We start from the raw sequence: 12,535 nt of genomic DNA on the forward strand, positions 1-12,535 counted from the left end.
ACCAACTCTGTAACTATTGGTCCTTACACTTAGAGGCTTTATTCTACATCCACCTGAGCGGCTGATTGGGCTGTATTCAGCTAAAAATTCGACATAGACATCGTGGGGGAATTTTGAATGAAATTGGCCCAATCAGCAACTTCAGCGGATCTAGAGTAGGCCCCCAAGACTGTTTCTAGCTTCTGTCTCCTTCTGCTTCCCCGTTACTTTACAAATTACATTAGGAATATAATTCATACTGCAATGATAAACCTAATCAAGTATTTCTTAATCCACTGTTTAAGAAACCCCAGGCCGACCAGCTTTTAGGAATAACCAATGCATTACCAAGCACCTATGTATTCACTTATGTTATATGGGAATGTGATTGGTTGGGAATCCCCAAACCCTGGCCCGGCTGGGGTACCCAAATACGAGGGCTAAAAAAGACCATCTTAATTACTAGAAAGCAAAGGGAAGAAAATGAATGATTTATTTACAACATAGAAAGAATTTCAAGAGTGAAGTATCAATAATCAGGAGTCAGATCAATAACTTCATTTAATATTGTGAGTGACTGATCTGATACATGGCCCTATTACAGTTGTGCTATTCAATTACTTATATGTGTAGCCATGCAGCCCCTGGCTACTAATTTCTCGGCCTAACTCTTAAGTCCTGGTACCGGCGCAGGCAGTGTTAGGCTGAGACCATGGCATCGGAGACAGCGCGGACGCCTTCAGATTGCCTTAAGGCATTGATCGTGCCCATAGGCCGCGTGGGCATACGCGGGTGGTGGCAGGAGGGGGTGCGCGTTGTGCAAGAAATCAGCTGAAACTGATTTTTTGGTGCGACACGCAGGTCACGTGAGCGGTTCACCCAATGAGGGCGAACCACCTCCGTGACGCCCCCAGTCACGCCCCCTGGACAGGATAAGCACCTGCTTCATGCGGGTGATGTCACAACCTCTGCACGGCCTCCGCCCGGGCGAAGGTACCATGGAGCCAACCCAAGGAGCTTGAGGCCCCTGGGTCTCCCTTAACTCCCATGCTCCCTGGTGGAGTAAGGGGTAGTTGCTTCCACTCCCCTGCAGGAGGGAAGGCCTGAAACCAGGTCCCTGGCTCAGCACAGAACACACACCCCACTCTCCCTGAGGGGAGAGGGTAGAACAGACCTCTCTCACCGAGGCGTGAGAGGAAAAAAGAACACTAAATTTAGGCTGCAACCCCTTTTTGTTACTAGGGGAGGGTCCTAGGTCTTAGCCCCGGTTATGGGCAGTACCTGGGTCTTGGGCACAACCCCCCTGTCACTACTAGGGAGTTGTTTACTGCAGCAAGGGCAAGGATTAACCCTAACATTGCCTGCGCTGGTACCAGGACTTGTGTTAAGGAGAGAGAGAGAGAAATCTCGTGATGTTTGTAACTTCACTCCTAATTTGTGGCTCTGTGACCTTCCTGAATTGTTTTCTTAAAGCATTGTCGCCAAACCGATAAGAAATATATATATATATAATATGTTTGTAAAAAATACAATATGGACCTGTTTGTGGAAGTGAATGTTGTTCCAAGTCTGGTCGTCAAATTTGTAACCATCCAGCAGCAGGGTGAATATATACATCGCAGAGCCACAATATTCCAGGAGATGTCTTCTGTTCTCCAGAGGAAATGATTCAACAAGCTGCAAAACAAAAAAGGCGCAGGCGATCTGGGTCATTTCCATGGTGAGAGTGCGCCACGCCGGGACGGTTATTGAGAACCACTATTTACAAGAGTTTTTATTTACAAACTCACAGTTCCACTTTCTTTTTAACAAAATGGTTTCATTTTCCAACCATCAAGTCCCAGTATTTAGAAATTGGGCACAGTACCATTATAATTTAGGGGACCTTAACCACTGGTCACATGCACCATTCTGCAGAACTCTCTATCGCTACATTAACCGTCAATGTAATGTGAAACTTCTGGTATAGAAACGTCTGAATATACTATCCATCCTGTCAAGACACACCCCGTACTGGTGAAATTAGAAGAGCATTCTGAGTGTGCTGGTAAATTCACCAAACACTGCATGTTACCTTGGACCATTCCTGCGAGCAGATATCCCAGACGGTCCTGTTGGCAACACTCAGGGACTGTCCGGAGGTCAGGTTCAGGAAACTGAATGTGTAATAAAACGCAGAGAATGCCTGGAAAGGAAACGAAACATAAGTCATGGAAAAAACTTCATGAAATTAGGTCTTCAGCCTTGTCCCTGGGAATATGCACCTGTCAACATCAACATATCAAGTTATTTTAGCTCTAGCGTACGCTCCCGACACCAGACGTAAATATGGGAGTGGGTTACAGGGAGCAGTTATGGAGGAAGCTGTGGGGACCACGTGTGATGATGGGATGTATCAAACTGTGTGTGGGTACGTCACATTTTTCCTGGTAATTTTTGTCCATAATATGGCAAGCCTAAACTTCATACGTCTCAGTGCAAACACATCACCTGCAAGAAATGTGATTTACAATCTAATAAATGTAGGAACTTGATATAAAGACAATCTCCACCCTAACAATAATAATAATAATAATAATAATAATGAGAGACCTCATCTTCTCTTTTGGGCCCTATCAGATTGTTGGACTTCCCTGCTGTGTGTGCGGGAGATCAATTGCACAATCCTTCCTGACCTTGTCTTGTATGGTACCAGCATATTTTATCTTCATGAGGACCAACAATGTCCAAGACCACCATCAAATTTCACGCATGGAGCTCTTCCCAGATACAAAACATGACACAGAGCCCCACAAACACAGGGCGTAGTAATATATCACAGGCAGAACTACAGCCAGCATCACATGCAGCTAAAGTAATTAGGGAGATCGATGCAAACATTACTAAAGAGAACAGCATAGATCACCTTAAGTGCTAGTGATGGAAATAACAGAGTTAAAACGAATGATTTTTATACACACTGCAGACTACACTATTTATCACCATCCTCAGCCAGCGCTCGTACAATATCTCATACACAACCCATATTCATAACTCATCATGGTGCAGAGTTTAAAATGAATATGGATTATTGTATGGATTGGCGTTTAAAAGAATCTGCAAGAAGAGGTTTGTGGTTGAGGCTCTTGCTCGCGGTCACTGGGACTCAAACGCCCTGATCGTTAAAATGTTTCTTTGAAGGATCGTTGCTAGCCTATATATATATATAGTGTGTTGCAGATTTAAATAAAGAAGACAAACTTACATAGTACTGTCCATGCACATGAGGCTGGTAGATTCCATCAAAAGAACAGCTGGTCTTATTTGTACAGGCTGAGAAGTTAAAGATCTGCATGAGGGCGCTGCGACACTTCTCGGGGTCCCCGGTCCCCTCCACGAGGACGGTCGCTGTCAGATTCTCAGAGGTGTGTGCTACGCAAGCACTGTTATACACTGAGGCCAATGAGACATTGGCACGGTATCCCCTTGGATAACAAGGATGTGTGGTGACATTTCCAGAAGAGCGCTGGTGTAAAGAGAAATAATATAGGTTACCTTATTGTTTATAGTGCTAACATCCTATGCACTACACCACACCTCCCCGTTAGATATATGTGTGTGGATATACAAGTACAGAGCTGTACCGCAAAACACCAGTGTCTTCTAAGTAAGTAACATGGTAAAGCCCACCTTTATGCAGTCCGCAAGGAGCCTCTTCAAAGCCTGGTCTTGGCCATAGCAGAGATAGCTGTGTGTGTAGATGGTATAATTATATCCATACAGTCTGAAAAACATTTCCGTGTCCTTGTCGTCGATGATGCCAGTGGGATGGAAGGTCATTTGGGTGGAAGCTCCACCAAGGTCCATTGCTCCATAGATCTCACTTTGTTGTGGATGCATCCAGCTGTCCAGGAATGAATACTACTTCACACAGGCAGAAAGACAGATCAACACGGTAAATGATTTATTACAACAAGTGGGGTAGGCGACGCTGAGAAATAAGTAAGCTGTGATTGACCCACTGACCTTTATGAAGGTGCCTAGCAGGTAGTTCACTGTGATCCAACCCAGAGAACCTTCCTCGTTGCCAGTGAGTATCCGAGCACCCTGGAAGTTCACTGGATACTGTTTAAGGGTCTTTGAGACCTCTTCAAAGATGCTTTGGGTTTTTGTCTCATTGTTCATTCTATGGACAGAACAATTGCATATGCCTGTTTAATCTATTAATAAGACCAATGAATACAATGCAAACAAGGAGTCCCATTAGTATTCTGCTTCATGTCCTTTCCGGTTTGAAAGGCTTAACTGTTATGGCCACAATTATGTAAGTATAAAGATGCAGTCATTGCTTACATACGTCCCACTTCCTCATAACGATTGAGAGTGCGATGTTCCTTCAATCTTTACTTCATTCAATATCTAGCAGCCTGTTTTCCCTAATCCGGCCTCACCCTGTGGCAGTGCGCTGCGTTGCTGGCCAACCTGGCAGCGAAAGGGATAATCGGAGTATGTTTTAACTCTAAAACTCTCCGTACATTGTAATTGAATCTTTGAAGACGTCCCATGTTCCCTGAAAAGGTATCACAATCTACAATAACTCTACATTTCTCTGGACCAATACGTACGTTGAATTACATTCAAACTCAGACAAATACCCTTGCCCATTCTGTACGCTGCCATCTTAAGAGCCTGTAGGGCACATAAGCCTCAAGCTCACCTCAGAAGCCTCATGCCCGCAGTAGCGCCAAGCAGGGTGGTTGTTTCCATCTGTTGTTTGGCCGGGATAACTGTCATGGCCTCTTCCATGCACATCTTCAAACTCTCCCCAGCCTGAGCTGGGTTATCAGCGTATGCAGAAAGCCCTGGTCCTGACAAAATAACATGAATTAGTACCTGCTGTAGGTTACGAATATTGGACACTAGCAAAGTAAAAAAGGTGAACGTATGAGGATTCTTATAGTAATAGAATATCCCCCTCGGTTGGGGCCTTTTGAATGCTAAGGGGGTTATGCACTAAGCAGTGATAAGTGGGTTTTCTGGGTGCTATGCACAAAGCAGTGATACGTGCTTTTAAGTGAGATAACTGCCTTTATAGCGTGATACTGCCTGCTGTGAGATTCACACAGCAGTGATAACAGTGCAGTATCGTGTTATAATGGCTTTTTATCCCACTTAAAAGCACCTATCACTGCTTTGTGAATCGCACAGCAGGCAATATCACGCGATAATGGCTTTTTATCTCACTTAAAAGCACGTATCACTGCTTAGTGCATAACCCCCTAAGAGCTTTATTGAATAGACATGAATGGGTCGCATAGTAAAGATGTAGCCACGGTTATCGTCCCTGCAGGTGACTCACGGTGGGAGTTTCTGTTATATCGCTGCCATTGAATCCTATGGAAACTCTGTGATATTCTGTATTACATTAGGGTATTCTGCATTATCAGGAGGTAAAAAAAACAACAAAAAGTTGATCACATCAGTTTGTGGAACAGTAACTTTCAAAGGGACGAGTTTCAAATATATAATAATATTTATTGTGTGTGAATTTATACTCTGGAGAAGGGGACACAATAAGCAATGTAGCAACATTATTGAGAAAAAGGGAGTTCTGGCCTTACTTTGTCTCAGGGCCTAGATCAGGGGGCTCCAGCCCTCAAACTCCCCCTAACAGGTTTTCAGGATATCCCAGCTTCAGCACAGGTGGCTCAATCAGTCCCTCCTTCAGCACAGGTGGCTCAATCAGTGCCTTCATCAGCACAGGTGGCTCAATCAGAGGCTCAGTCGAAGATTGAGCCACCTGTGCTGAAGCTGGGTTATCATGAAAACCTGACCTGTTAGGGGGAGCTTGAGTTCTGGAGTTGAGCGCCCCTGGCCTAGATAATGAGGTTGATCCAAGGAAAGGTGCAAGAGAAGGAGGAGAGGGACGGACTACATGTACGCAGGGAAAGAGTGCCGCGAGTGGGGAACAAGCCTACCCCCACCCCACAATTGTAGCCTAATAAAAAATAAATAAGCTGTCTGCCCTCCCATCAGCTAAGCGTTATCACTTAAATAAAGTACAGGTTCAAATGAGACTTAAACTCGTCTGCCTAAGAATTCCACACGAAAAGTATCAAACTAAAACACAGAAAACATTTACTGGATTTAACGTGCAGAAATCTGCCAATCCAGAACACATATCTTAATCACCATATATCAGCCTGTTTATGCCACCAGGTGACACATGCACAATATGTTATATTATCTCTGTTTATTATACTTATGAAATGGTATATAATTATTAACAGCTCTGTCAGAATTCTGTGCCGGGACGGAGCACGTTCATACAGCAGTACAGCTGCCCTGAGTCACACAGAACAGGGAGGAGAGCTAGTTCTTTAGGGGTAAAGTTCCTGCATAATAATTACTATTACAGCAACTAAATTATTTGCAAAGCCGCATACGGACAGATAGATCAAGGAAAATGTCCAATTATTTTCAAAATGAATGTCCGCCTTTAAACTGACGTTGTCTGTTGCTTATTCCACTTTGTGTATAACGCGGCCCTATAACAGGGGTGGGCATCTCCAGTCCTCAGGGGCCACTCAGGTCAGGTTTTCAGGATATCCCTGCTTCAGCACAGGTGGCTCAATCAGTGTCACGTCAGCCACCTTTGCTGAAGCAGGTATATTCTGAAAACCTGACCTAATGGTTGTGATCAGAAAATACAATTATAGGCTCTCGTTTTACGTATATCTAATAATAATAATAGCATGTTCTTGTATAGCGCTGCTAATTGTATGCAGAGCTTTACAGAGACATTTTGCAGACACAGGTCCCTGCCCCGTAGAGCTTACAATCTATGTGTTTGGTGCCTGAGACACAGGGAGATAAAGTGACTTGCCCAAGGTCACAAGGAGCCGACACTGGGAACTGAACCAGGCTCCCCTGCAGCAATCTCAGTGTCAGTCAGTGTCTTTACTCACTGAGCCACTCCTTCTCATATAAATTCTGGACATTGCAGTTCAATACTGGACAGTCCAGTTCAATACTGGACACCTGGCAACCCTACCCACCAGGTGGGACAATGAAGCCTGCAACATCTGCTCTGTAGCTGGAGATAGCTGCAACATGAACAGTGTTCCTATTCACAGGGATGGGAGGTTACCTTGAGGTAGGCATCCACCCTGCTTCATGGGTGAGACTTTTTATGGAGTCAGGACTTTAACCCTTTCAGTGTTTTTATTTATTTTTATTTATAAAATGTTTTACCAGGAAGTAATACAGTGAGAGTTACCTCTCGTTTTCAAGTGTGTCCTGGGCACAGAGTTAAAATGACAAATAATGCATGGTTACAAATACATAGTTACATAAGTGAACATACATTATATACAAGACATTGCATGCACAGTTAGAGATAATATATGTTATGGGCGTATGGAACAGTTACAGATTAAAATGTGAGACAGCTTTAGATTTGAAAGAACTTAGACTGGCGGTGGCTGTGAGAGTCTCCAGTAGGCTATTCCAGTTTTGGGGTGCACGGTAAGAGGAGCGGCCGGATACTTTGCTGAACCTTGGGACAATGAACAGTCTTTTGAAGTCTGATATCAGATGATAAGTGCTGCGTGTGGTAGGGGTGAGGGTGGGGCCACTGGGGATGGCACTTTTGACATGCACACCATACGTCAGTTCAACACTGAAAGGGTTAGGACAGGGGATCCCTTTTCCCTTGAAATCAGCCATTGTTAAACGTGAGTCCTCCAGCCCACACATTGCAGGGAGCATCTAGTGAAAATACTTAAAGATTATCACTGAACTGGGCTGTGAACTGCGTCTACCCACCTCCTAAACGAATAGCTGGGTGCTGTGCATAGTTTAACAGTGAAGGCAGCACCTTCTCTTCTGATTGCCCTCACACCACTCGGGCTGGGAGGGAAGGCTTTTATTTATGGAAACTGGAGGCGGAACCTCCGCTGGCCCAGATCCAAGTTCCAATTGGCCTGTCAATATTTGTCTTTCCCAGACCTTTAAACATTATTGATTGACAGCGTTAAGAGGCCAATGCCTCAGTTCCCCAGTGACAGAGTTAACTACTTCACTGCTTGCAGGACCAGCATTTATTTTTCTCAAACTCAGTGTGAATCAGTGGATGTAGTGCTCATAGCTTCTTTAGCTTTGAATTCAGTTTGTGAGACGTCTAACCTGGGCAGGAGTTACTATACACAATGCAACATCTTTATTCCAAACCACAGGCTGTCAATGTCTATAATGAGGCACATTGGCACTAGACAGGACATTTTCATTGTATAATTGTGGGGTGACACTCCGCTTAAGTTTACGAGACCATCAACGTTGGGAATGAGAGCGTCTGCCATTTAGTACACGAGACCCACTTCCCAAGTGAGACTGGACAGATTTGTTCCTGCATTATCTGTCCAGTGTGGGATTAAAGCCATCGAGGGAATTAAGGATCAATATTCAAGCTATCTGTGCCCCTTCTTGTATTACGTAGAGATATTATTTGGGTATGATCTTTACGCCAAATGCTTCGAAAAGCACCAGTGAATGGTCACAGTAGTAGATAGTAACAGGGGTTATATTAGCCAAGGCTACTAGTAGTACGGATCTGTGAGAGCTTCATGAACTGAATTCTTGTTTACCATTATGTCCATTCATATATATGGAGCAGTCACGCAGTGAAGATGAAATGTATAATAATATAGACTGAGTAATGCTTGTGGCAAGAAGAAGGGAACTATTAAAGCAGTGTTTTTCAACGGGGTTCCTAGGAACCCTCGGGGTCCCCGGGCTATTTTCAGGTCATTTTAACATTTTATCAAATAGAGAAGAATTTACAATTAATCTTATCTCAGACGCGCTTTGTTTTAATTTTTTTTAGCATGTATAGCGCTGCTGGTTTTACATAGCGCTTTATAGAGACATTTTGCAGGCACAGGTCCCTGCCCCTTGGAGCTTACAATCTATTTTTTGGTGCCTGAGGCACAGGGAGATAAGGTGACCTGCCCAAGGTCACAAGGAGCCGACACCAGGAATTGAACCAGGTTCCCCTATTCCCAGACACTATTAGAGAGGTTTGGGGTTCCTTACAATCTATCTGATCTCAGACGCGCTATTAGAGAGGGTTGGGGTTCCTTACAATCTATCTGATCTCAGACGCGCTATTAGAGAGGGTTGGGGTTCCTTACAATCTATCTGATCTCAGACGCGCTATTAGAGAGGGTTGGGGTTCCTTACAATCTATCTGATCTCAGACGCGCTATTAGAGAGGGTTGGGGTTCCTTACAATCTATCTGATCTCAGACGCGCTACTAGAGAGGGTTGGGGTTCCTTACAATGCATCTGATCTCAGACGCGCTACTAGAGAGGGTTGGGGTTCCTTACAATGCATCTGATCTCAGACGCGCTACTAGAGAGGGTTGGGGTTCCTTACAATGCATCTGATCTCAGACGCGCTATTAGAGAGGGTTGGGGTTCCTTACAATGTATCTGATCTCAGACGCACTATTAGAGAGGGTTGGGGTTCCTTACAATGCATCTGATCTCAGACGCACTACTAGAAAGGGTTGGGGTTCCTTACAATGTATCTGATCTCAGACACGCTATTAGAGAGGGTTGGGGTTCCTTACAATGCACCTGATCTCAGACGCGCTATTAGAGAGGGTTGGGGTTTCCTTACAATGTATCTGATCTCAGACGTGCTATTAGAGAAGGTTGGGATTCCGCAGAATTTCAGAATATAATTATAGGGTTCCTTAACCAAAAAGAGATTGGAAACCACTGGCTCAGACGCGCTATTAGAGAGGGTTGGGGTTCCTTACAATGCATCTGATCTCAGACGTACTATTAGAGAGGGTTGGGGTTCCTTACAATGTGTCTGATCTCAGACACGATATTAGAGAGGGTTGGGGTTTCCTTACAATGTGTCTGATCTCAGACGCGCTATTAGAGAGGGTTGGGGTTCCTTACAATGCATCTGATCTCAGACGTACTATTAGAGAGGGTTGGGGTTCCTTACAATGTGTCTGATCTCAGACACGATATTAGAGAGGGTTGGGGTTTCCTTACAATGCATCTGATGTCAGACGCGCTGTTAGAGAGGGTTGGGATTCCGAAGAATTTCAGAATATAATTATAGGGTTCCTTAACCATAAAAGATTGGAAACCACTGCCTTAAAGGTACGGATCAAGCTGGAGCTTGTGTATGCAATGTGGAATGACTGTACGCTATAAAAATAGACGGAGCAGGCCAAAATATGATATTTACTTCTGTCACTTTATCAATGACTCCTATTGTAATTAGTATCCCTTTCTGTAGCAGTACATGTATTATACTGTCAGTGTTTGCTTTCAGAGGTAGCGGTCATGACATACAGTATTAAACAATGGAGTTTGAGTTAAAGACGTGTTTGTCTTCAAAAGGGCAATCTATCATACAGCTTGGTAATAGTTCAGGGGGGGCAACTTCAGTTTTTAAGGGTCACCAACAGGTCAGGTTTTAAGGATATCCCTGCTTCCACACAGGTGGCTCAATCAATTGAGCCATCTGTGCTGAACCTGGGACTGATTGAGCCACCTGTGCTGAAGCAGGGATCTCCTTAAAACCTGACCTGTTGGTGGCCCTTGAGGACTGGAGTTGCAGTCCACTGTTATACAGTAGCTGCCTCACACTTTTATCTTTGCTCTGGATCATGACAGAACTGTGTAGTACTATCAGGGAGAATAGATTAGCACTCACACCAAGCGCTGCCATTCCATAAAAAAAACACTATAATAATAAAACAATAACTTTATTTCATATAGCGCTTTTCTCCCAATGGGACTCAAAGCTTCACAATTACAGTACAGCGCGCGGTACGCAGCACATAGGCTTGTTACACACACAGTCCCTGCCCAGGTGAGCTTACAATCTATGTTTTTGGTGCCTGAGGCTCCAGCACCAGCACACTTAATGACCCATTCTACCTCTGGAATGCCCTATGCCGTACGTCATTGCTTTCTGATACTTTTGTAGGGTGGATGGTGCTCTCTCTCCACGGGAACCCTGAACCTGAGCTGAACAGAAGGGGAGGTCCCTCCTTTTCCGATAACGTCATCGGGCTGATGGCTCAAGAGTAATTACATGATCGCTACTTGACAGTGGAGGCATGGAAGTGTGATACCGCCTACACTTTGACACTGAACTGGTTCATTGAATGGGTTGTGAGGTGGATTCATGCTTTACACTGCTTAGTATATACACCTCATCCCAAGCTCACAATGATGGCTACTTTACTACTTCACTGTTTTACTTACATAGCGTTCTCAGGCTCACACTGTGCAAACTAAGTCCATACAGCCATCGCCCGCGCGGAGGCGTGCGCGTCCGTGAAGTCACCTGCATGAAGCGGGTGCGTTTTTCGGACACTGCCGGGTGGCGTGTCTAGGGGCGTGTCAGTGACAACATGGAGCTGGTTCGCCCTCAGTGGGCGAACCGTTCACGTGACCTGCCCGTCGTGCCGAGAAATCAGTTTAAACTGATTCCTTGTGTGACGTGCGCCCCCCTCCTGCTGTTGCCCGCGCGGTCTATGGGCGCGATCAATGCTTTAAGGCAGTGTGATCGTGCCGCACGTGGACTCCTCCGCGCGGTCTTCGGCAACATGGACTCAGGCTAAGAGCAGCATGTGCAGCATCTCAGCCAGGGTTTGATAAGGACACTGTGGAACTGGTTTAGGCCAATGATCCAGAACTCTAAAGCTGCAGTGCCACGGACTGCATAAGTGGCCGACTAAGTAATATTGCTTTTCTTGGAGATATGGCATCCTTAGCTATACAAATGTGTGTTTTTACAGAAGCAGACCACACAAATGACCCTACAGATTGAAAAATAAAATAAAAAATGATATAATAAAAACAAAAACACAGCAGGAGAAACTCTAACGCGTTTCACACAATTTTTTTGTATAAAGTGCAAGATAGCGTGAAACGCGTTAGGTTCTCCTACTGTGTTTTTGTTTTTACCTGTTGCCATGATTGAGTAAATAAAGAGATTTTTTCTCCGAGTGATCTAGTTGCCATCCTTTTCCTGGCTGTGCATCGCTATACTCGCTCCTCCCCCATGGGAGGACTCCCGGTAATAGCTGTCACTATTGTATATTTTCTTAGTACTGTTTTGAACTCTGCAGCATACATGGCTCACATACGCATGAGCCATACCCTGTGCCAAGCGGTATATTCCATACAGTAGGTGCTGTAAAACAAGACAATTGTGGAACAAACTTGATGCAACTAGCTTCCTTTTTAATCTTGGGTCACTTTGCGATTTTGGGGTCGTCAATAGGAGGAGTTACATGATGCATAATAAGATGCATCAAACTGTGCAAATCTTTGCCTACGTTTTTCTCCCTTCAACCTACGTCAAACCCTCCATGCGGTCACTGGAGGCTTGGTTCTGCCTCCTGAGCGGATCTCTGGAAGACGTGGACAGGAACTCAAACAAATCCCGCCCATCATGACGGCAAGGAGATGTTCCACCGCAGCCCTTTGGGTGAGCTGTGACCTCCCAGCCCTTATTCAAATCAAACAGAGAATCTGG

General features: G+C 44.7%; 1 protein-coding gene across 6 annotated transcripts in view; it reads right to left on the reverse strand.

The window, feature by feature from the left end:
- The window catches only part of LOC142472234 (ectonucleoside triphosphate diphosphohydrolase 8-like), a 33,954-nt gene that overhangs the window by 5,704 nt on the left and 15,715 nt on the right, over positions 1–12,535 (reverse strand). For all 6 annotated transcript variants that reach the window (XM_075579141.1, XM_075579139.1, XM_075579142.1 and 3 more), the window contains 6 exons: positions 4,676–4,826; positions 3,985–4,144; positions 3,649–3,879; positions 3,224–3,484; positions 2,054–2,164; positions 1,519–1,656 (listed from right to left, as the gene is read on the reverse strand). In XM_075579141.1, coding sequence (XP_075435256.1) covers positions 1,519–1,656; positions 2,054–2,164; positions 3,224–3,484; positions 3,649–3,879; positions 3,985–4,144; positions 4,676–4,826 — 1,052 coding nt within the window. The remainder of the gene's footprint in view (positions 1–1,518; positions 1,657–2,053; positions 2,165–3,223; positions 3,485–3,648; positions 3,880–3,984; positions 4,145–4,675; positions 4,827–12,535) is intronic.

This window comes from Ascaphus truei, chromosome 21 (assembly GCF_040206685.1).
Source record: "Ascaphus truei isolate aAscTru1 chromosome 21, aAscTru1.hap1, whole genome shotgun sequence".
NCBI lineage: Eukaryota > Metazoa > Chordata > Amphibia > Anura > Ascaphidae > Ascaphus > Ascaphus truei.